The 26,367-nt window shown below is 35.3% G+C and overlaps 2 protein-coding genes across 2 annotated transcripts; both read left to right on the top strand.

The window, feature by feature from the left end:
* Positions 1–12,930: 12,930 nt before the first annotated feature.
* Positions 12,931–16,990, top strand: LOC137833109 (G-type lectin S-receptor-like serine/threonine-protein kinase At1g67520). Its single transcript, XM_068641486.1, has 8 exons — positions 12,931–14,328; positions 14,498–14,605; positions 14,677–14,876; positions 14,961–15,171; positions 15,350–15,575; positions 15,662–15,812; positions 15,887–16,236; positions 16,808–16,990. Exons 1-7 carry the CDS (start codon positions 13,140–13,142, stop codon positions 16,220–16,222), a joined length of 2,421 nt encoding a protein of 806 aa, XP_068497587.1. The 5' UTR covers positions 12,931–13,139; the 3' UTR covers positions 16,223–16,236; positions 16,808–16,990.
* A 5,978-nt stretch (positions 16,991–22,968) lies between these two features.
* LOC137808070 (uncharacterized) lies at positions 22,969–23,508 on the top strand. Its single transcript, XM_068608980.1, has one exon. It carries the CDS (start codon positions 22,969–22,971, stop codon positions 23,506–23,508), a length of 540 nt encoding a protein of 179 aa, XP_068465081.1.
* The last annotated feature ends 2,859 nt before the right edge of the window (positions 23,509–26,367 follow it).

Below are 26,367 nucleotides of genomic sequence, written 5' to 3'. Positions count from 1 at the left end.
TCAATGCAAAGCAATCAACACTCCTATTTCAACAAGCTCCCAGCTGGAACAAGATTGTGCAAGAAAATCAGTGGATCAATCTAAGTACAGGGGTTTAATCGGTTCTTTATTATACTTAACTGCTAGCAGGCCTGACATTATGTTTGTTGTGTGCTTATGTCCTAGATATCAATCTGATCCAAAGGAATCACACTACAATGCATCAAAGAGAATTATGAAATACTTGCAAGGTTCTAAGGATGTTGGATTATGGTATCCTAACAATGTATCTTTGAACTTAACTGGTTTCTCAGATTCTGACTTTGCAGGTTGTAAGGTAGATAGGAAAAGCACAAGTGGGACTTGTCATATGCTTGGATCAAGTATAATCTCTTGGCATTGCAAGAAACAGGCTTGTGTTGCTCTTTCTACAGCAGAGGCAGAATACATAGCTGCTGGAAGTTGTTGTGCTCAAACCTTATGGCTAAGGCAGCAGCTAAGTGACTTTGGGATTCTATTAAACAAGATACCTATAAACTGTGATAACATTAGTGCTATAAATCTGTCTAAGAATCCAGTCATGCATTCAAGAACTAAACATATTGAAATTAGACATCACTTTCTAAGAGAACATATTGCTAATGGAACTTGTGATATCAAATTCATTGGCACTGAATTTCAATTGGCTGATCTTTTTACTAAACCTCTTGTTAAAGATAGGTTTTATTTTCTTCTAAATGAATTGGGTATCATTAGCTTAAATTGTCCTCTGCAGTAAAAATTTCAATATGTTATTTTATATTTTAACCTGTTCTCTCTCTGTTTCAGAATCACAGTTGTGACTAGGAAAGAGAAATATTTAGTTTTCTCTCTCTCCCTGATCTTTGACTGCTTTTACGGTTATTAACCAGCAGGTCTATGACAGTGATATGTGGATATACTAACTGATAGGATATCTTGTAGGTGCAACAGATTTGATTTGCTAAACAGAAATCTGGTTCCAATATATTCTTGCGTCAATCAACACCTACACCTGCTGTATCACACAAGAATAAAATCTGTAGAAAATCTGTTTGAATTGATTTCTTTTAAAACTTGTGATTTTTGAAATCTGATTTAAGCTCTATATAAATCTGGCACTAATCAATTGTTTTTCACACCTTCTCATTTCTACGACGAGCTGTCCAGGTTCAAACAAATTAATGTTTTTAATTTCTATCTTCAAATGATCATGTGAACTGTTACTAATCCTCCTTCTAGCTGGATTTTTCTTTTGTGAATAGGTGCAGGTAACAACAGATCAAGCATGGCATCCTCATCACGCAGAAAGAAGAAACTCAAAGAGCAACCTAACAGCAGCCAACCTGCAAAGTCTGAATCAGAATATCCAGTTAAGCTTAATGAAATGTTACCTGGATACCACAAGCCAACTTCTTTAGTTCCTTGCAAATACTTCAAAATCCTTTTGGCAGCATTGTAGTGTGATTCTTTAGGAGCAGATTGAAACCGAGCACACATGCACACTGCAAACATTATATCAGGCCTGCTGGCAGTGAGATACAATAGAGATCCTATGAGTCCTCTGTATTTGGTTTCATCAACAGAAATTCCAGCTTCATCATGATCCAAGTGACAGCTAGTTGAGAAGGGTGTGCTGATTGGTTTGCACTTGTCCATTTCAAATTTCCTCAGCAGATCTTTGCAATTCTTAGCTTGATTCAAGAAAATGCCATCCTTGAGTTGTTTGACCTGCAAGCCTAGAAAATAGTTCAACTCACCCATCATTGACATTTCAAACTCACTCTTCATGATTTCCACAAAGGTTTCACACAATTATGCATTGTTTGATCCAAAAATGATATCATCCACATATACTTGTACTAGAATTGTGTCATCTCCCTTCTTCTTAATGAATAAGGTCTTATCTGATTTGCCTCTGTCATAACCTTGTGAGGTGAGGAAATCACTTAGCCTCTCATACCATTGCCTAGGAGCTTGTTTGAGCCCATAGAGAGCTTTTTTGAGTTTGAACACATATTCTGGATGCTGATGGTCTTCAAAACTTGGTGGTTGTGAAACAAATACTTCTTCATTTATATAACCATTCAAGAAGGCACTCTTCACATCCATTTGAAATAGCTTGAACCCTTTGATGCAGGAGAAGGCAAGTAGCAATCTGACAGCTTCTAGCCGAGCCACTGGTGCATATGTCTCATCATAGTCTATTCCTTCTTCTTGATTATACCCTTTAGCCACTAGCCTAGCCTTATTTCTGGTAATCACCCCATGCTCATCCATTTTGTTTCTAAATACCCATTTTGTTCCAATTATATTCATCTCAGGTATTCTAGGAACAAGAGTCTAGACCTCATTAAGAGCAAATTGATTCAGTTCCTCTTGCATGGCTAAAATCCAGTTGTTGTCCTTGAGGGCCTAATTTGTGGGTTCCACTTGAGATACAAAGGCCATTGTTTCACAGAAGTTATTCAAGGATTTTCTAGTTGACACTCATTTCTCAATGTTCCCAATAACATTGTCAAGGGTTAGGTCTCTCGGGGTTTTCCACTCTTTTGGCAAACCTGCAGTCACAGTAGATTCTTGCATAGCATGTGCATCAACAGTATCAATATGAATCGATTCATTTTGATTTAAATTCATTATTGTCAAGGTCATCAGCAGTAGTTTTAGATATGCTATGATCAGCTTCATCAAGTACAACATGCATTGATTCTTCTACTATGAGCAACCTTTTGATTGAAGACTCTATATGCATGACCATTCAAAGCATAACCAATGTGCACACCTTCATCAGATTTGGCATCAAACTTACCCAGATTTTCTTTGCCATTATTCAATACAAAGCATTTACACCCAAAAACTCTAAGGTGACTCACATTAGGTTTTCTGCCCTTATACAATTCATATGGAGTTTTCTTAAGGATGGGTCTAATTAAGGTTCTGTTTAACACATAAGCTGCAGTATAGATTGCATCTGCCCAAAAATACTTAGGAAGCTTAGATTCATTTAACATGGTTCTAGCTAGTTCTTCTAATGATCTGTTTTTCCTTTCAACTACACCGTTTTGTTGGGGAGTCCTAGGGGCTGAAAAGGTGTGTGATATCCCATGTTTCTCACAGAACCTTTCAAATCTAGCATTATGAAACTCTCCCCCATGATCACTTCGAATTGATTTTATGCAACAACCATTTTCATTTTGCAGAACCTTTGCTAATTTCTTAAAAGCAATGTAAGCATCATTTTTATGTGCAAGAAACAAAGTCCATGTAAATCTAGAGTAGTCATCCACAACAACTAAAGCATACAAATTTCCAGCCAAGCTAGCAACTCTAGATGGTCCAAATAAGTCCATATGTAATACATCCAATGGATTTTTTTGTAGAAACAATATCTTTTGAATTGAAAGAGGATCTGATTTGTTTACCTTTCACACAAGCATCACAGAGCCTGTTATCCTGAAATTTAATGTTAGGTAAACCAGAAACTAGATCTTTAGATTTCAGTTTATTTAAGTGATTAGTGTGTATGTGAGCTAACCTCCTGTGCCACAGCCAAGACTCATCACTTCTAGACAGCAAACACTCATTTGAAGAGTTAGTTTCCATGATATTCAAAAGATATATGTTATTCACTCTCTTACCAGTAACCAACACCTTACTAGAGGAATCACTTGAGATTGTGCTGCCTTTTGACTTTAAGTTCACCTTGTATCCTTTGTCACAAAGTTGACTTATGCTGAGAAGGCTATGCTTGAGTCCTTCTACATAAAGCACATTCTCAATAGTGGTTGAATTCCCTGTTCCAACAGTGCCTCTGCCCAAAATCCTTCCTCGGTTATTATCATCATAGGTTACATGTCCCTCTGCTTTGAGCTTCAAGCTAGTGAATTTTGTAAGATCTCCAGTCATATGCTTGGAACAGCCACTGTCCAAGTACAACTGATTTTTCTTGTTGCTCATCTGCAAAACAGAATAAAAATGATACAAATGGTACCCGTTTCAGTATAGGGTCCAACACAGATTAAAACCTTCTCTTTGATAGCCATTTTGCTAAATTCTTAGGAACAAGATGCTTTCTAGCAATGCATGACCTAGAGGTATGACCAGATTTCATGCAGTAAAAACAGGTTACATGAGATGCCTTTTTGCCACTGTTAAAAGCTGAAAAACCTGATTTTGCTGGAACAAAAAAACTTGAAAGCATTTTGACATTGGTTACATTTCCAGGGATATAACCAAGACCATTTTTATTAAAAACAGCATTCTGTGAGCCAAGGAGAGACTCAAGGTTTTCTCTTCCCTTGGTGAAATTGGAAAGGGTTTTTAGCAAATACTCCATTTGTTTTTCCAATCTTTTGCAGTTTTCACAGGTTTTAATAGAGGCATGCAAGCATGTTAGTTCAAGGCTTACCAAATCTGTTTTGGCCTTATGCAGTTCTTCCTCAAGTGTTTTTACTTTAGGTGCAAGCACATTATTTACCTTTTGCAACTTACTACATATTACATCTAGCCTGTTTGCTTCATCATGTGTTTTGTTGAAAGTAGCAAGCAATTGATCATAGTTATCATAATCCATAGAGAATTCACTTACTGAATTAGAGATTGACTCCTCATCCTTCATCATGAAGCACATATTGTTTTCCCCACTCTTAGTTGAAGAGTTGCTGGTTGGAGATACTTCATTCTCTTCCCATGAAATGTAAACTCTTCTCCCCTTGCTCCTTTCAACCTTCTTGCTGGCAGATTTATCCTTTGATTGATTGTTTGGACAATCCATTTTGATTTGCCCTGTTTTGCCACATCCAAAGCAAGTATAGTTAGAGAAATTTGAGTCATTAGGTTTAAGATACCTTCTTTTCGTCTGGTTCCTATTTCTTCTTTTCTTCTTCAAGAATTTGCTGAATCTCTTTGTAAGAAGACTGATTGTATCATCATTTTCAGCATCTTCTTTTTCTTCCTTGATCTCATTCTGTTCGCTTGCTTTCAGTGCAAGTCCTTTGGATTTTCTTTCCACTGTTTCCTGCTCTTTGAGTCTCTTGAGCTCCATCTCATGCTCCATTAGCTTTCCAATGAGTGTAGCGGTTCCCATCTTTGACAGATCACGGCTTTCTGATATGGCAGTCACCTTTGGTTGCCATCTTCTGTCGAGGCACTTCAATACCTTTATGTTGAGTTCCTCTCTGTCAAATTCCTTTCCTAAACCAGTAAGGTGATTCACAATATGAGTGAACCTTTTCTGCACATCAGCAATGCTCTCCTCGGGTTGCATTCTAAACAATTCATATTCTTGGATGAGAGAATGTTTTCTTGACCTCTTTACATCTTCAGTACCCTCATGAGTGACTTCTAAGACTTCCCACATCTCCTTAGTTGAATTACATTGGGATATCCTGAAGAACTCATCCATTGTTAATGCAGAGGTTATGATGTTCTTGGCCACAAGATCATATTGAGCCTTCCTCCTTTCGGTCTCATTCCATTCAGATCTTGGCTTTACCACTTCTTCATCCTTGACAACCTGCATTGGCACATAGGGTCCATGGACCACAGCTTCCCAAATTAATGCATCAATAGATTCCATGAAAATTCGCGTTCTAACTTTCCAAAATGCATAATTCATTACATTGAACATAGGTGGTCTATTAATAGCAGATCCCTCAGTAAAAAGCACTTTAAACTCAGACATTATTACAAACAAACTTGATTAAAATACAAGTCCTAGCTCTTGATACCAATTGTTGGGTTTAATAATGTCAAAGTTCAAGAGGGCGGGGTGAATTGACCTTTTAAAAACTTATCGCAGAATCAGTATTTATCACAGTATACAGAAAATAAATCGGTTTATTTGAAAATGAACAGATTTATTTTGGCATTGTTTATGTTTGAAAACGTTTATATCAGCCAAGTTAATCTCGAGATTATGCAGATTAATTTGCAAGTCACACACACCCTGATATTAGAAAGAAAACCAATGAATCACAAAACAACAACCTTCAATTTTAAGCAAGTGATTAAGGTTCAATTGATAGCTTGACAATTAATTGAGTAACCTATCACAACCAATCTGTTCCAGTGGTTTTTAACAGATTATATATGTTCTTTTAAGAATCAAACAAAGAACAGTATGAAACAAGCTCAGAAAGAACAGATTTATTATTAATTGAACAAATTTATTTCTTGACAGTTTAACAGATATGTAGTAATTCAAGTGCAGAGATTAAGGGAGAATGAACACAAGGCAATTATACTGGTTCACTCTAATGAGCTACATCCAGTCTTCACCTAATCCAAGGTGAAATTCACTAAATCACAATTCGAACAAACACAAACACCACTGTTCTTGAACCCTACAAGAAATTTGGTAAAGTTGCTGAAAAACACTATTCCAACACACACACTCTTCAAGAAACCCTATCAAGAAGAGTTTACAACCACACTTTTACAAGAAATGAAATGTGAAACGAATACACCTGATAGAGGATGCAGAAATCTGCCTTAGACCAGTAGAACAGGTCGCTTAAACAGTAGCAACACCTCTCACCAAGCTTTGGAACCAAACAAGAACAAACACACTTTTGATTTTGGAAATCTTTCAAGAACAAATGCTAATTCTTTGTAAACCCTTAAATCTCTGATGCAAAACTTGTTTTCTCAATTGTATGATTGATATTTAAACTCAGAAACAAGTTTTCTTTTTATAGAAAACCAACTTATAACAGATTTTTGAAAAATAGTTAAAGCTATTATAAAAGGAACAAATTGAAAATAAAATGAACAGATTTATTCTCAAAAGCAGTTAGAGAATCTGTTATGTGAGGAGACTTAGTCAACCATTCTGGTGTAGGGACAAAACTAAAAACTGTTTAAGATAAGCATTGCACGAGACTAAAAAGAATCCATTCATTTACAGATGAACAAATTTATTTTTCAAAACGATAACAGAAAAAGCTTAACTATTAAAACACAATCGTTTTGAAAGGTAGAAGACTTAGTCAAAACATCAGTTTAAAAAATAATCTGTTTATTTAGAAAAGAACAGATTTATTTTTATGTAGTAAACGTGTTTTTTGTAAAACATGTGAAAAACAGTTTGAGAAATTTTGTGCTTGCTCTTATCACATGGCCAGGGGTTAGGAGGTGAGTTACTCAGCAAAAAGCCTACTCTTAAGCAACCTCTAAACACTACCTAAGACATTCTTAAAGAAAAAGGAAATATACATGAATTGTACATAAAAGTCTTCATCAAACACATGTCTTGAAGGGGCAACAACCATTTTCAACATTACCTTGTATAAAACTTTCTTCAGCCGCAGAGACAAGATATTTGCCACAATTTTGTATAAACACCCAACCAGAGAGATAAGTCTGAAATCATTCAGACTTTGTGGATTTTCATCTTTAGGGATCAAGGATATAATAGAGGCATTTGTCCCCCTTGGCCATCTTCCTTCTTCCTCAAAACTATGTACCGCTCTTATGATATCTGCCTTAATCTCTTCCCAATAGAACTTAATGAAACCGAAATTGAAACCATAAGGACTCGGACTTTTATCACTACCACAACTCCACACTGCCTACTTTACTTCCTCTTCAGAAGTTCTTCCTACCAACAAAACATTGTCTCATTCTGTTATCTTGTTGAACCCTGCATTATCTAGCCTGACACTTTGACATGCTTCTTCATTAAACCCTTCTTTAAAATACTCTCTGACCTTTTTCTTCACCACACCCTGCTCGTCGTACCACTGACCCTTGTCTCTCAACCCGTTGATACCATTCCTTACTCTTTTCCATTTGACCACAGAATGAAAGTACTTTGAATTCCTTCCCCCTGCTTCAACCATCTGATGCGGGCCATCTGTTGAAAGAGAGCCTCCTGACTAATATTATTTTGTCTCTATTATGACAACAACCACTTTCTCTCTTCGCTTCCCACCTCATCCAACTCGCTCTCATCATCCTTTGCATCGAGCTCTTGTATTCTCTTATGAATCTCCCCCCTACTGAAAAACGTTGCCAAATACCTCTTTATTCCAGACTTTTAAATCAGACTTCAACTTCTTAAGCTTCTCTTTGAAAACAAATATCCCACTTCCTTGGACCTCATAAGCAATTCATTTGTTGCTAACAAACTCCCTGAATCAACTGTCTTTATGCCAAACGTCTAAACTCCTAAACGGTTTCGGGCTCCAATCCATAGTAGCCATATTCAACACCAACGCATAGTGATCCGTCACCAATTTGTCTAACACATGGTATTTTCTCTCCGACCATCTATCCAACCATTTCCTTGACACTAAAAACTGGTCAATTCTACTCTTTATCAAGTCGTTAGGTTTATACCACATATACTGTCGTTAGGTTTATACCACGTTTAAATACCCAGATATTTAAACAGACTGTTCATCGTAACACAATTCAAAACTGCCACAAAGTGTTGTAGCAAAAGGTGGTTGCATCCTACCCCTCCAACACTACTCTTCTAGCAGTTGACCTTTAACCCTGACATTAATTCAAAGCATTTTAGAATAGCCTTGATAACAAACACGCTTTGAGCTCTCGCTTTGCAAAAAAAAAAAAACGTATCGTCCGCATACTGAAGCATATTAACTTTTATGAATCTGCCTCCGATCACCACACTTTCTAATAAATCCTTCTCGACCACCTTCCTTACTACCCCTGCTAAACCTTCTGCCACTATAAGAAAAAGGAACGGTCCAAAGGATCTCCTTGTCTCAACCCCTTCCTAGGCTTAAATTCCTAAAAAGGGTTCTCATTCACTAACACGGACACCGATGAGGACTCAAGACAAGCACTTATCCATCTGATCCACTTCCCACAGAAGCCTAACCTCTCCAGCATATAGTACAAAAAGCCCCAGTCAACTGAGTCGTATGCCTTCTCGTAATCTACCTTGAAGAAAATACAACTGTTCTTTCTCCTTTTGACTTCTTCCAGAACTTCATTTGCTACTAAGAGACTATCCATAATCCTCCTACCTTCCAAAAACGCCGACTGCATAGTGTGTCTTACCTTGTATAAAACTTTCTTCAGCCGCAGAGACAAGATCTTTGCCACAATTTTGTATAAACACCCAACCAGAGAGATAGGTCTGAAATCATTTAGACTTTGTGGATTTTCAACTTTAGAGATCAACGATATAAAAGATGCATTCGTCCCCCTTGGCTATCTTCCTTCTTCCTCAAAACTATGTACCGCTCTTATGATATCTGCCATAATCTCTTCCAAACAGAACTTAATGAACCCGAAATTGAAACTGTTCTCGCCGGTTAACCTAGTCGCCAGGCGACTTCAATCCCAAGCTCTAGCTCTGTCTATCTCTGGGAACTCTTCCCTCTAAGGTGCTTGGAACGCGACTTCGTTGAGACAGAGGGGGCCCTACCTTTTGATTGCACTCCGACGATCAAGTCAGTTTAGGACTTATAGATACAAGAAGTAAGTAAGTAGTTTCAGTCTTAGAAATAGTGTCCCTTTACCTGGGATCTCAAGTCCCTTTTATAGCCTACCTCTTGTAGCAGTTTTTTTATCACAAGAGTCCCTCTCTTAACGGAAAGCTTGTGTTGATAAAGATATTATGTTTTATGGCACATTTTCTTAGCGTCGTAGTTAAACAAAATCTCTCCTTTATAATGACGGTTGGTGAACCGTTGTTAAAAATTACTACTTTATAACGATGCCCGCAATAACGACGATTTGGGAACTGTCTTTACATGTCCCTTTTAACCGTCATTAAAAATTACTACTTTATAACGATGCCCGCAATAACGACGGTTTGGGAACCGTCTTTACATGTCTTTTTTAACCGTCGTTAATGTACCTTTTTGTACTAGTGATATTTATTACATTTTCTTTAATTTGTCTTCTCCAATTTCTTCTTTGATTCAAGACTTCATTTTCTAGTTCTCAAAATAAAGCTTTCTTTGTATCCTAGAGCTTTCATCCTTTTCTTGACTAACAAAATAATACCTTTAGATTATGTATAGATCACTAATAGTTAAACAACTTTACCATAAGTAATAAATATTCTCTCCCAAGAATAAAATATCTAATAGACCAATTGAGATCAATGTTTATATTTTCTAAAATAGATATAAGGTGAGGATATCACCAAATAAAATAAAAGTAGAAGACGTACATAAAAGTATTTTCGATTTAGATATGGACATTATGAATATCAAATGATGTCTTTTGGTGTGATTAATGCTCCTATATTATTTATGAGTTATATGAATAGATTTTTGTCCAGTCGTATATATTTTGTAATTATATTTATAGATGATATCATTGTTTTTATAAGACTTAGGAGGAACATCTTCAAATCTGATATGGCATACATGTTTAATTTATAAATTATAAGTTGATATATAAGTTCTTATTTATTCTTTATTTTTTTTCAATTAAGTGTTTTTAATTTTAAAAATAAATAAGTTTCATTCAATTAAAGTATGACGTAAAAGGGAGAAAATAGTTATCACAAAAACTACAAAATAAATATAATTTAGACGAAGTTAATGTTAAAGATATCGTGTTAAATACCAGTTGGATCTCTTTCAGTGCAAAAGCAAAGTTAAAGTTAAAGTTCCCTCAAAACGACGTTTCCACTAAAAAATTGCCAACGAAGATCCCTTCCCATGGTCATATACATGGTTGCTAACATGCCACATATATTTTTCGTTAGATTTTACTTTTTAGTTTTTCAACTTATTTTTATGCTCACTTTTATTTATTAACTTTTTCTTTAAATGTCCATCTTAGTCTTCTAAATTTTTGAAATATTAATTTAGTAAAATCTTATGTGATACCATAATTCATCTGATAGTACAAATGTCTAGTGGTACAAAATCGTCTTTCGTGACTAATTCGTCTATCTTATTTAATGTGTCTGTCTTTAGGATTTGATAGTATGAGATAATCTATCTTATTTCAGACTGTAATTTTATTTGTCTCTCATAAGAGGACCATCTTTGTGATGTTTCGAGTTTATTTGTGAAAGTATTGTGCATGTGACTTTTTCACTAATTTAGGTGTGATTTACGAAAATTAAATATGATAGTTATTTTTGTATAAATAGGACCTTATGTCAATAGTTTCAACTAACTGAGAATTAAGAGTTTAGTAAGATAAACTTAAAGTTATAATATATGTTAATAGTGAATTTCTAATCGTAGGTGTAGATTGAAGTTTGTTAACACTTCAATTGAGTCACGTTAATAACTTCCTATGTTTTTTTCCTTACTTTTTTTTGTTAACCATCTAGTTGTTCTCGCAGGTTTCTCCATTCCGATTTTCCTATTTGTTTGTATTAGTAGACGGTCTAGTAAATTTGTTTAAACTATTTTCACAACATTTCATTTTATTCCTTTTTGTCACCGTGTCTATGAAAGATAAAACTAAAAATATTGATGTGTCATAGAGTGCATGAAGCTTCCCATCCCATTTCATCCTAATATATTTTAGTAGATTCAATTTTGCATGGTTTTTAGTAACTTCCATTTAGTCATTAACATAGTAATTCAATCTATCTGAATACACACTTACTAAAACCAAATCTCTCTTTCATATTCATTCTGATTTTGGTTCATTCTGATTTTGGTCTGAACAACTCAGACACATACAAAGTGTGTTAATGGATGCATGATAAGTGTGATAATAACTTCTTTTATCATGTTAATTGAATCTCTTAATTGTCTTTGTGCCATGTATTTTGTTTAGGGCTTTAGTACTTTGTTTTTGAGATAGATGTGATTACCTTTTGTGTAAATTTGTACAGATAAGTGAAAGCTTGAAGAGAAGTAAAAGAAGTCATTTCACGACCCCTTCACCCAACAAGCAACACTCTCATCCAACAAGAAACACCAGTCTTTCACCCATCGAGAAATAAATAAGCTCAACAAAAGGATAAAGTTACAACTTAAAACGTTGTTTCTCATCCAACGAGTGGTTATTTTCTTCCAAGTGATAATTTACTTTTTTGGAGTGGTTGAAAAGGCGAAATCATAATGAGAAAGGGGACTTTTAGCGACATAAAGATAGAAGAAGACTCTCGAAGAGTTGTTGGAGGAAGAAGGAGCTCTTTCACTTCAATCTTTCCACTCTCTTTACCAAATAATTAACAATATAAACTACAATTTTTACTAATTGATAATAAAATTACAAAACCTAATAGAGCACCTCATTCAACCTTATAAAATCAATATATTTTATACTTTAAAATACAGTTAAATTGCATAATCTTCAAAATAGGTGATTTAAATAACTTGAACATACTATTTACATTTTTTATAACATTACACAACAAACATAATCAACACTTGAACCATTTCTTAAAACATCTTAATTTTGAAAAATACCAATAGAATAATCACCACCACAATTTTCATCCTTTTTACACAATTAAAAATGGTTCAAAAATAGAAAAGGAATTTTTTCTTATGAACCACTAATCAATCATATAAGTAAACTTTACAGCATGCTAAATCCAAAATATCAAGGCATTAAGTTTATAAAATTTTCTTGTCCAACTTTTCCATTTCTCAAAATTTTATGAAATTAACAACGTATTAGGCACAAACGTTCTCTCATAGGATGTCAAAGCTATATTATTTTGAAACACCATTAAAATTATAAAAAAAAAACCATAAATATTAATATTTTTCATTTATGATTTATCAGTAAGAAGAATATACACTTTTATAACACAAGTGTCATCATATAACCTTTTAGAGAATTAAAAATATACATTAAATTATATTTTAAATATTATTTAAATAATTAAAGAACATAAAATCCTTTAGTTACTTAATTTGGGACCAGTAGTCCATCATATCATTATCTTCTTTACTTCAATAATTGCAATAAAGTATACTGCTTTTTTCTTCTCTCTTAACTAGTCAGACCATTCATTTTTGGTTTAGAATTCCAAAGCCAAAGTTGGAGTGTTAAGGTCTTAAGCTTGTAATTAATAAGATTTGGAATGACCCTCCTTCACGTGTTATAAGTATATGCTTCTATCAGATTCAATGCGTGTTTGGTTTTAATTTCAGAACTTAGTTTTATGTTGTTATCATTTCTTTTTCTGCATTAGAAAGAATAACTCTCAGCTCATCACTTGGTAAACCATCATGCAGCTTATTATTTCCATGTTTGAGCATGCTATCAGGCATAAGCTACAGAAGCTGCTTTCTTTCATGTGCTTGTGCTTGTGGTGGAGTACTTGTATTCATGTTGAAGCAGCAAATGACAGTTTAAAGCCTGGTCATACACTGAATTACACAGATATAGCAACATTATGTTCAAAAAAGGGCAAATATTGTCTAGATTTTCAATGGAAGGATGTTGGTGAGAACCAATATTTGGTTGTATCCAGTGCAAATAATAATAAAGTAGTTTGGATGAGTGATAGAAACCAACCTGTTGACGGAGATTCTGCAGTTCTGTCACTTAACCGCTCAGGTGTGCTGAAAATTGAATCTGAACGTAGGAAGCCAATAATCCTGTATTATCCACCTCAACCTATCAACAACATTAAGGCCACCTTGTTGGACACAGGCAATTTTGTGCTTCAACAACTTCACTCCAATGGGACAAACACTCTCTTGTGGCAGAGTTTTGATTATCCCACTGACACTTTGATCCCCACCATGAAGTTAGGTGTTAACCACAAAACAGACCATCATTGGTTACTGGTTTCATTTATGGCCAAAACACTTGTAACTCCCGGTGCCTTTAGCCTTGAATGGGAACCTGTGGAACAAGAATTGATCATAAGAAGACGGGGAAAAGTTTGTTGGAGAAGTGGGAAACTGAGGAACAATAGGTTTGAGCACATTCCAGAGGATGCACAACGCAGGTTGAAGTATACCATTGTGTCTAATGGGGATGAAAACTCCTTCTCTTTCACAACTACAAATGAAGAGGCTGACCTGTGGTGGATTCTCTCAGAAACTGGGCAGATATCTGATGGTAAAGGATACGTTGCAAGGGCTGATTTGTGTTATGGATATAACACAGATGGAGGGTGCCAAAGATGGCAGGATATACCCAAGTGTAGGAATCCTGGTGATGTGTTCCAGAAAAAGACTGGTTACTTCAATTATCTTCTGAATACAAGCATTGAAGGAAATATAAGTTATGGTTACAGTGATTGTGAGGCCAGTTGCTGGAGCAATTGTAATTGCAATGCATTCACAGAATTTTATTCTAATGGAACTGGATGCACATTCTTTCACTGGATTTCCGCGGAAAATTATACTTTTGATAGTACTGGTGAAAACTTTTACTTCCTGGTGAACATGTTAACTAATCATAAGGGTAAGTTTACTTAATTGTTCGATTAATTTCTTTAATTTATACTACTGTGTACAATATTTACAATTTTTATACCTTAGTCACATACAATCAGGATTGTGTAAGGCCTAACAGAAACCAGTCATTGCTTTGGTTGTTGAAAAATGGTTATTTATGAAAACATTCTATGCAGGTACAAAAAAGTGGATATGGATAGGTGCAGTAGCAGCAACTGCTCTACTTGCAATTTGCCTATTCACTATTTGCCTAGCCTTAAAGAAACGAAAATTCGTGTTTCAAGGTAGTACATCACTAAACACAATCTTTTGATAATTTATCTCTGCTTTAATCTTTCTTATATTCATCAAACAGACAAGAAAAGGCAAAGAATGGTGATGAAGATGGTACATTTGGCAACTTGTAGTCGGTCATCTGCAATGGAAGATTTTGAAGTTGATTTAAAAAAGGGAAATGGCCTAAAATTGTTTAATTATACATCAGTTATGGCAGCAACAAGTGGATTTTCATCTGAGAATATGTTAGGAGAAGGAGGCTTTGGACCCGTTTATAAGGTGACTTGAAACCGATGAAGTTATGCATTAACAAGTTTGTGTCAATTAGTGTACTGAATATTTGTTACTCTACTGTCATTTTAGGGAATTCTTCTAACAGGCCAAGAGATTGCTGTAAAAAGACTTTCAAAAACATCTGGGCAAGGAATTGTGGAGTTTAAGAATGAACTAACACTAATATGTGAACTTCAGCATATGAATCTTGTGCAACTACTTGGTTGTTGCATTCATGAAGAAGAGAGGATTCTAATTTATGAGTATATGCCAAATAAAAGTTTGGATTTCTATCTATTCGGTGAGTAGTATACAAGATAAAATATTGTTTTCATTATTATGTATCAATTAGAATACATGTATAGGGAAGCTTCTAGTTTTCTTAACTATGGTTTTTCAGAGATGATTGAGGACACTCAACAAAAGTTGTTTTTTTGGGCTCAACTACTAACCATCACTATATATTTGACATTTGGAAGATTCTACAAGAGGAAAATTATTAGATTGGAAGAAACGGTTCAAAATAATAGAAGGAATTTCCCAAGGATTACTTTATCTTCATAAGTACTCAAGACTCAAAATCATCTTGAAAGCTAGCAACATTCTTTTAGATGAAAATATGAATCCAAAAATATCAGATTTTGGGATGGCAAGAATATTCACACAAGAATCAGTCTCAAATACCAATAGAATTGTTGGGACACAGTGAGCTTGATAAACTCTCTTTCTTTCCCTTTTCTATGAATCTATAATTTTATTTCATCCATGTTACAAATTAGCTTTTCTTGTAGTGGTTACATGTCTCCAGAATATATTATGGAAGGAGTTTTCTCTACAAAGTCTGACGTTTATAGTTTTGGAGTGTTGCTACTTGAAATTGTTGGTGGAAGAAGAAGCCTTGGTTGCTATGGTGTTGATAGACCATTAAATATGATAGGACATGTATGTAAAATTAGTCATATTGAGTTATTTTTTCTTATTGTTCTCTCTGTCTAATTTGACTAAAATATTCACAGACATGGGAGTTATGGAAAGATGGTGCGTCTTCAGAGTTAGTGGATCCATCAATAAAGGAGTCATTTGATCCTAATGAAGTGCAAAGATGCATTCATATTGGTCTCTTGTGTGTACAACATTATGCAGATGATCGACCAACCATGTCTGACATTGTATCAATGTTGACAAACAAAAGTGAAATAGTTTCCTTACCTGAAAGACCAGCATTCTACGTTGGAAGAAAAATCATTCATCATGAATTATCTTCAAAGGGGTTTTGTGCTGATTCTACAGTAGAGATTACAACATCGACAGTAGAGATTACAACATCTACAATAGACATGACCGATTCCTAAGAAATAGAATCAAGGTGAATAACTTACTTAATAGTTGAAATATAAATAAAATGCTCAATGAACTTTTAATGTTGTTTGAAGTGTTGGATAATGGTAGATATGATATAATTTGTGTTGTTTTACATTTTAACTAAAGGTCTATTTAAGTTTCTGCACAAACACTTTTCAGAAAACAATCACAAGAAAAATTATAATTTATGTTGAATTGTTTCTTTCAATCTAGTAATTTTCTTCTCAAGAGAACCAAACAAATTCTAACAATTTATGTATATACTAACTTCTGATTTTATAATATGTTTGGTTCCCCTTCAAATAAGATTTTATGTTGGAACTTTATGTTTCTACTACGTACACTAAAATTATTGATATTCTTAATTTTAGTAACAAAAATTGCATTCATACACTACATACAATATTTAGCAATTTCACTTAGAGCTATACTGCAATTAGTAAACACAAGGTGTGAAAAAAATAGTATAAAATAAAATTAAGAAGAGATAAGAGAGGGAGGCATGTTATGGAATTTTCATTCCAGTGTAATAAAGTACACTGATATTTTTTTTCTTTTTTTCTTGACACGTGCAGACACAAGCCATGCATGTTACCTATGGATCTCCAAAGCTGAAGTTGAAGCTTGAAATAAGATTTAGGATTTCTTTCTTTCGAGTTTTGTTAGTTTGGTTTTAATTTCATAGCATAATTTAACTTTATTTTACATTTATTTTCCTAGTGTACCAGAATTTAAAACATGGTGATACTTATTTTCTTGTACATCTTGTTGTGGAGGGGTACTTATATTCACGTTAAAGTAGAATGATAGTTCAAAGCTTGGTGATAAATTGATTTACGCAGAAATAGAAACATTGCTCCGAAAAACCAAAATAATATCTAAATTTTGGTCGATCGATTTCTGGTGATGAAAACACTTGGTTTTATGCACTACAAATAAGGATATTGTGAAAAAAACAGAGACTCACTCACACTTAAATTCTCTCTAAAAGAAACACTCTTCTTTGTAATTCTCTCTATTGTATTTCTTTCTGTGGTTGCGTCTTACAAATGAGAGAGCATCCTTTTTATAGGCTTTAGGAAACTTTTCTAGAAAGATCTACATTATGACCTTAAAATCCCACTAACAACATAATTAAAAACCCACTTACAACTTTTGACCTTTCACCTATCCAAACCCTCATTCTATAATATTCTAGTAACTTCTAATTTTAAAACCCACAAACTAACATTTAAAGTTTATTCAACAAAACTCCCCCATAAACTTAAATGTTTCTACTATCCATCATGCCAATCATCTTCTTGTATTTGTCGAAAAAGACTTTCGGTAGCGGTTTTGTGAAGATATCAACAACTTGATCTTGACTTGCCACATGCACCAATTCCACACTTCCTTTCTTCACACGATCACGAATAAAGTGAAAACGAACGTCAATGTGTTTGCTTCTTTCATGGTTCACTGGGTTCTTTGCCAACTCAATTGCTGATTTGTTGTCAACTTGACTCACAGTTGCATCTAGTTGCGTTAGCTCCATCTTACTCAACAAGTTTCTCAGCCATATCGCATGACATACACACCAAGATGTTGCCACATATTCAGCTTCACACGTTGATAGCGTCACGATCGGTTGCTTCTTTGAAAGCCAAGAAAATGTTGTGTTGCCCATAAAGAATACATATCCCGATGTACTTTTCCGATCATCTATGTCTCCACACCAATCACTGTCAGAGTAACCCACCAACTTGTAATCTTCTGCTTTTGAGTAGAACAATCCAAGTGATACAGTACCTTGGATGTACCGTAGGACTCGCTTCAACGCCTTCCAATGTGAGTAAACAGGTTCCTCCATGAATCGACTTATTATGCCGACACTTAATGAAAGATCCGGCCTCGTGCATGTGAGATAACGAAGGCTTCCTACCAAACTCCGGTATCTACTTGCATCGACACGTTCTCCTCCATCGAACTTTGAGAGTTTTGCACCTGGTTCCATTGGTATTGATATTGGGTTGCAATTTTCCATCTTGTACTTCTTCAAAATCTCTTTTGCATATGTCTCCTGTGATACAAAAATACCCGTCTCTTTTTGTCTAACCTCCAAGCCAAGGAAAAACTTCATCAATCCCAAATCTCCATTGTTCTTTGCGTAAAGAGCATGCTCGTAAGGACATTGCTTGAACCCGTTCTCCTTGAAGTATGTATCGATACGAGTATTCCATGCCCGCGGTGCTTGCTTCAACCCGTAAAGTGCCTTCTTCAATTTTAGGACCTTCTTCTCCTCTCCGATTTTCATGTACCCAGGTGGTTGTTCGATGTAGACTTCTTCAAGCACACCATTCAAGAATGCCGACTTGACATCCATTTGAAATATCGTCCATTTAAATTGAGCCGCTTGGGAAATGAGCAATTGAATTGTCTCCGTTCTTACAACGGGAGCAAACACCTCATCGTAGTCTATTCCCTCCTTTTGTTTGTATCCCTTCGCAACGAGTCGTGCCTTGTATCTCTCTATCTCGCCTTGAGCATTCATCTTTTTCTTGAATATCCACTTCACACCAATGGGCTGACTTCTCTCTGGCAATTCTGTTAGCTCCCATGTTTTGTTGCGGTCAATCGCTTTAATCTCCTCATCCATGGCAGTTTTCCACTTCTTGTCTCGCACTGCCTCTTCAAAGCTGATATTTTCAGCATCTGCCAAAAGACATACTAGGTGTACCTCATTTGTCGAATCATACAAATCAAGCAAACTTCGAATTTTAGGTTGTCGTGGTTCATCTTCATCATCGGTTGTTTCGGAATTTATACTTGTCGGTGATGATTCTCCAACTTCAATCATAACCTCTGAAGAATTGTTCCAATCCCACTCGCTTGCTTCATTTATTTGCACATCACGACTCACCGTCACCTTCTTGCTTATTGGATCAAGTAGCTTGTACCCTTTTGTCTTCTCATCATACCCAATAAAAACATACCTTTTGCTTTTGTCTTCGAGCTTCGTTCTTCGTTGATCTGGTACGTGTGCATAAGCCACACTACCAAACACTTTGAGATGAGAAACTGTTGGCTTTTGTCCACTCCATGCCTCTTGTGGTGTTTGATCATCTAACTTCACATGTGGACATCGATTTTGTACATAGATGGCGCATTGCACAGCTTCCGCCCAAAATTCCTTTGGCATCTTTTTGCTCTTAAGCATTGATCGAACCATGTCGAGAATGGTCCGATTCTTCCTCTCAGCCACACCATTTTGTTGAGGAGTGTATGGTGCAGTTAGAAATCGCCTTATGCCTTGCTCCTCGCAATACTCCATGAAAGTCGTTGAAGTATACTCGCCACCTCTATCAGATCGTACAGTTTTGATCTGTTTATCAGTTGTCCTCTCCACCATCACCTTGAACTTTTTGAACACCTCAAATGCCTCGGATTTTTCTTTCAGAAAGTAAACCCAAGTTTTCCGTGAGAAATCATCAATGAAGGTAATGAAATACCTTTTACCGCTGGAGGACTCTGGAGTAATTGGTCCACATATGTCGGTATGAATCAATTCGAGAGGTTGCTTAGCCCAATATTGAGCCTTCTTTGGAAACGAGGTTCTCACATGCTTGCTGAGCACACATTCTTCACAAAAGTTTCCCTCATAGTCCATGTTGGGTAGCCCGTGCACCATATTCTTCTTCGCTAACTCTTTTAGTCCAGCATGATGTAGGTGACCAAAACGGAGATGCCACAATGATGCCTTATCTTCTATGTTGACTTGCAAACATTTTTCTCGTATGCTTCTCAAATTCAGCTTGTACATCCGATTTCTTGCCATCTCGATTCGAGCAACCAAACGCCCTTTCTTGTCCTTCAAGTGTAGTAGCCGATCTTTCAAAAATATCGAGTAACCTTTCTCCGTGAGTTGTCCCATACTCAAAATATTGGTCTTGAGGTCTGGTACGTAATAAACATCTTGGAGTGACCCAATTAAGCCATCCTTTTGTAAGTAGCAAACCGTACCTCGCCCTTTGACCTCCACCTTTGATGCATCTCCAAATGAAACATGACCATCTTCAATCTTTTGCATATCTTTGAATAGGTACTCGTGACCGCACATATGGTTGCTTGCTCCTGAGTCGAGGTACCACAAAGTGTCATTGTTAATGTTGACTTCATCTTGAGCCATCAAGAGAACACCTTCATTCGTTTCGACTTCCAAGGCTAGGTTGGTTGTTTCTTCTATCTTTATATCAGCACGACAATCTTTTGAAAAATGCCCCACTTTACCACAATTGTAACATTTTTCAGAGTTACAATCCTTCGCATAGTGACCATATTTGTGACATTTGTAGCACTCGATGTTGGAATAATTCGATCGGCCGCCTCTTCCTCTACCACGTCCTCTTCCACGCCAATTTGGTTGGCTCGACTGTTCCTTCTCCTTATAGTACCCTTCATGGTTGCTGCCTTTTCCACCACGACCGTTTCCACGACTTCCACGACCACGCCCTCTATATTGAGAATTTTGATGATAGAATACCTTTTCGTCTTTGATTGACGCCTTGGTTTGAAGTGCTTGTTCGAGTGTTTCCTCCTTCTTCTTCTTCTTTCGTTGCTCGTGTGCCTCGAGAGAACCGGCGACCTCGTCGACTGTGAGCGTCGCAAGGTCCTTTGACTCTTCTATCGCGCACACAATACTCTCAAAATTGTCTGTTAATGTTCTCAAAATTTTCTCCACAACTCGTGCATCGGTCAGAGTTTCACCGTTTCGGTTGAGTTGATTCACCACAGCCTGTACACGCGTGATGTAGTTAGATACACTTTCTGACTCCATCATCTTCATGTTCTCCAACTCGCCACGCAGAGTTTGTAGACGCACTTGCTTAACTCGGTCAGCTCCTTTGAACACCTTCTCCAATATGTCCCATGCTTCCTTTGAAGTGGACGCACCAGCAATCTTCTCAAAAATTGCCTCATCAACAGCTCTATACAACATGTACAAAGCTGCCTTATCTTTCGATCGCGTCTCTTTCAACGCCTTGGTTCTTTAAAACCTTCTTCGACCACCTCCCATGAATCCTGAGAACCGAGAAGAGCTTTCATTTGAATGCTCCAGTTGTCATATCTGGTCGCCTTCGTTAATCGTGGTAGCGGTATTTGACCCGTCACATTCGCCATTGGCTCTGATACCAAATTGAAAAAAACAGACACTCACTCACACTTAAATTCTCTCTAAAAGAAACACTCTTCTTTGTAATTCTCTCTATTGTATTTCTTTCTGTGGTTGCGTCTTACAAATGAGAGAGCATCCTTTTTATAGGCTTTAAGAAACTTTTCTAGAAAGATCTACATTATGACCTTAAAATCCCACTAACAACATAATTAAAAACCCACTTACAACTTTTGACCTTTCACCTATCCAAACCCTCATTCTATAATATTCTAGTAACTTCTAATTTTAAAACCCACAAACTAACATTTAAAGTTTATTCAACATATTGCAGCTTGGAGTAGTGAAAGAAATCAACATGTTGAGCAGAATTCTGCAGATTCTATCACCAGACCTCTCTGAAGTGTTGAATAGAATCTCAACGTGGGATAATGGACACAAGCCACCTTAAGCTATCGCCACCTCGTTGAACTCAGGCAACTTTGCGATTCAACAACTTCATCCCAAAAGGCCAAACACTTTCTTGTGGTAAAGTTCGGAATATGTTACCAATGAATCTCAAACACGCCTCTTCAATTATGTTCGTGTGTTTGCAATATATTGCACATTGTACAACACTGACAATACATATTTATGAGATGTCCAATTTAAAATATATTTTTTTAGTTTTTGACATAACTCAAACACAATATTAATCAAAGTAGATAAAGTGATTTTTAAGCTAAAAACTCATAAACTTGTTATATATGTCTTTTTATGAGAATCCACTTAGGCTCCCAAATGTGCTAAGGAATGTTCACTCCAAGCCTCAAAGTGTAGCACAACTCACAATACATTAAAATTCCAAAAAGGTGAGTCTTTGTGCTTTTCTAGGTTGTTTTTGGATAGAATATTTTGGGTTGCCCAAGTTTGAAGGGATAAGGAAACCTCGGGAGGTTTAGAGAAGAACAAAGGTTAAGAATTTTAGGAAGTTATGGAAATGAAAGGTGGTAGTTATGGGTTGTCTTTGAATTCTTTGGACGTTTCTTTGTGGGGTTGTAAGCATTAAACTCAAAGTTGTCATCAGTTTTATTTAGAAATTTGAATGGGTCAATAATTATTACCTTTATTTCTAGTTTTGAATGTCATTTATACTATGATTTTAAATATAATTTATAGTATAGGTTTTATGAGAGAGAAGGTAGAATTTGAAAAGTTTATTGTAAGACTATTTAGAGAGATTGTATTATCATATGAAAAGTAGCAGTGAAATAAAAGTTATATTCTCTGTTCACCAATAATATGTCCCTTCCTCAGTTAGCAAGGATGACCAATTATGACAATTGGAGCATCCAAATGAAAGCCCTTATGGGATCTCAAGATTTTTGGGAGGTGGTTCAAAAAGGTTTTCAAGAACCAGAAAATACCATTGGTTACTCGAAGGCTCAATTGGAGCATCTAAATGAAAGATCTTACAGGATCTCAAGATTTTTGGGAGGTGGTTCAAAAAGGTTTTGAAGAACCAGAAAATACCACTGGTTACTCGAAGGCTCAGTACAAAGTGTTGAAAGAGACACGATCGAAAGATAAGGCATCTTTGTACATATGATGTATAGAGCTATTGATGAGGCAATCTTTGAGAAGATTGTTGGTGCATCCACTTCAAAGGAAGCATGGGACATCTTGGAAAAGGTGTTCAGGGGTGCAATCCGAGTTAAACAAATGCGTCTTCAAACTCTACGAGGTGAGTTGAAGTCCATGAAGATGAAGGATTCAGAAGATGTATCTAGTTATATCACTCGTGTGCAAACGGTAGCCAATCAACTTAAACGCAATGGAGAAACTCTCATGGATGTAAGGGTCATGGAGAAGGTTCTTCGGTCATTGAACGATGACTTTGAAAATGTTGTATGTGCAACCGAGGAGTCAAGAAACTTGGAAGAGATGACCATTGATGATCTCACGGATTCTCTTGAAGCACATGAACAACGAAAGAAGAAAAAGAAGCAAGAAGGCTTGGAGGAATCCTTACACTCAAAGATGGCCATCAAGGAAGACAAGGTGATGTACTTGCAACATAACCAAGGAATAGATATGGACACGGAGGTGGTGGTCATGGAAACAACAATGAAGAGAGGGGACAAATGAACCAACAAAACTGGTGTGGACGAGGTCGTGATCGTGGTGGTCGGTCACATCGTTAAAATGTTGAATGTTACAATTGCGAAAAATATGGATACAATACAAATGAGTGTTATGCCAAGAAAAGAGTGGAAGAAAATGCAAATTTAGTGGAGGAAGATGAGACAAAAGATGAAGGAATTCTCATGATGGACAATGAAGACGTCACTCTAGATAGTGACATGATATGGTATCTAGACACGGGTGTTAGTAATCATATGTGTGGGCACAAACACTTATTTCTTGATATACAAGAGATAGAAGATGGACATGTGTCTTTTGGAGACTCAACAAAAGTTCCAATCAAAGGTCGAGGAAAAATATGTTTTTTCCCAAAAGGACGGAAATAAGGTACAATGGAGGATGTTTTTTATGTACCCAACTTAAAGAGTAATATTCTCAGTATGGAACAATTTTTGGAGAAAGGTTGTTCAGTTTATATGAAAGACCAGATTTTACACTTGAAGGACAAAAATGAACGAGAGCTTGCAAACGTGGAAATGGCGAAGAACCGGATGTTCAAACTCAACTTAAAGAGTACATTACCAAAGAAGTCCCTTTGTGATGAAAAAAAATGAGCTTGAAGGTTTAAGGGAAAAATCAAGTAGCTTGGAAGAATTGTGCAATTTATTGACTAATGAAAAGCATAATCTTTTGAATGAAAGGAGTGTCTTGGTATCTCAATTGCGGAGTGTTGAAACAATTTTATAACCTGGAAAGAAGGTTTACAAAATTGGAAGAAAAATATGTTGGTATGGAGAAAGAAAAAGAAAGAAGAGTCAATCAAGTAGAAGAACTCCATTTGTTGCTTTTGGCACAAAAAGAAAAGGTGAATGAATTACTGTCCAAATTAGAAGCCCCTTATAAGTTTTCAAATTCCCTTGAAAATAGTGGTTTTGATTTGGGGCATTATCTAAAAAAGGATATATGGTATAATAATTATGTTCTTAAATCTTTTTAATTCAAAAGGTGAAAGTGGAGAAGTTTTTGTTTGGAAAATTAAAAGTAATTCAATTCAAAATTCTGCATGGATTGGTGCAGTGAAGAAAACTGAAATTGCTTCTAATCCAAAACATTAATCTGAATGAAGAATATGAAAGGTTTGAGTTTAAGGGGGGAATTTGTAAGCATTAAACCATTAAACTCAAAGTCGCCATCAGTTTTATTTAGAAATTTGAATGGGTCAATAATTATTACCTTTAATTATAGTTTTGAATGTCGTTTATACTATGATTTCAAATGTAATTATAGTTTAGGTTTGATGAGGGAGAAGGTAGAATTTGAAAAGTTTATTGTAAGACTATTTAGAGAGATTGTATTATCATATGAAAAGTAACAGTGAAATAAAAGTTATATTTTCTGTTCATAGGGGCTTTGTTGCAAACCTTTAAAGGAAGTGCTGGAACAAGGCTTCATGAATTTGATAGGTGATTTTTTGTGGTTAAAAGGTTTAAGGTTGTGACCTGTAGTTGGGAGAAGAAGGGTGAGGTTTCTTTATTTTCTTAGAGAAACACAAGGGTGTGACTGAAGTTATAGGGTGTAGCCGAGTTGATCCTTTTGATTTTTGTGATTCTTGTCAGGTTTAAGAGGCGGGAGATGTACATGAAAGCTTAGAAAGAACACAAATAACATGAAAAAATGGAATAGAAAAAAATAATGGAAGATAGTGAATATGAAAAAGTAAATTTATGGTCTTTTATTGTAACCTATAATAGCTTATTCTAACATCCAAACAAGTTATTCTAACATATGCTTCTTCTCAAGCTATGTTTTTCATATAGGAGACTTTCTTCTATATTGATTACATTTCTATATTTATTACATGTTTATGTTCTTTAATTTTTCTTCTTGAGTTGTCCTCTCCAATTTTTTCTTTGATTCAAGACTTCATTTCTAGTTCTCAAAATAAATCTTTGTTTGTATAATAGAGCTTTCATCTTTCTCTTCACTAATAAAATAATGCCTTTAGATTTTGTATAGATCACCGATAGTTAAACAAGTTTACCATTAGGAATAAATATCCTCTCCCAAGCATAAAATATAGACCAATTGAGATGAATGTTATATTTTCTAAAATAGATATAAGGTTAGTATATCACCAAATTAGAATAAAAGTAGAAGACGTACATAAAATTATTTTTGGGTAAGATATGGACATTATGAATATCAAGAGATGATGTCTTTTGGTTTTGGTGTGATTAATGCTCCTGTAGTATTTATGAGTCATATGAATAGATTTTTGTCCAATCTTATATCATTTTATAATTATATTCATAGATATCATTGTCTATTATAAGACTTATGAGGAACATCTTCAAATCTGATATAGCATACATGTTTCATTTATAAATTTTAAGTAATAGATAACTTCTTATTTATTTTTTATTTTTTTCAATTAAGTGTTTTTAATAAGTTTTATTCAATTAAATTGTGACGTAAAAGGGAAAAAATAGTCATCACAAAAATTACAAAATATATATGATTTAGACCAAATTAATGTTAAAGATATTATGTCAAATAGCAATTGGATCTCTAAGTGCAAACGCAAAGTTAAAGTTAAAGTTATGTGAAAACGACGTTTCCACAATAAAACTGCCAGCGAAGTTCCCTTCCCATGGTCATGTACATGGTTACTAACATGCCACATATATTTTTGGTTAGACTTTACTTTTTAGTTTTTTAACTTATTTTTATGCTCACTTTTATTTATTAACTTTTTCTTTAAATGTCCATCTTAGTCTTTTAAATTTTTTAAACATTAATTTAGTAAAATCTTGTTAATATTTTCTAGACTATGTGATAAAATAATTCATCTGATAGTTCAAG

The sequence above is a fragment of the Phaseolus vulgaris genome, chromosome 11 (genome assembly GCF_000499845.2).
Source record: "Phaseolus vulgaris cultivar G19833 chromosome 11, P. vulgaris v2.0, whole genome shotgun sequence".
NCBI lineage: Eukaryota > Viridiplantae > Streptophyta > Magnoliopsida > Fabales > Fabaceae > Phaseolus > Phaseolus vulgaris.
The sequence above is the reverse complement of the archived record's forward strand: the minus strand, read 5'-3'. Positions and strand labels throughout refer to the sequence as shown.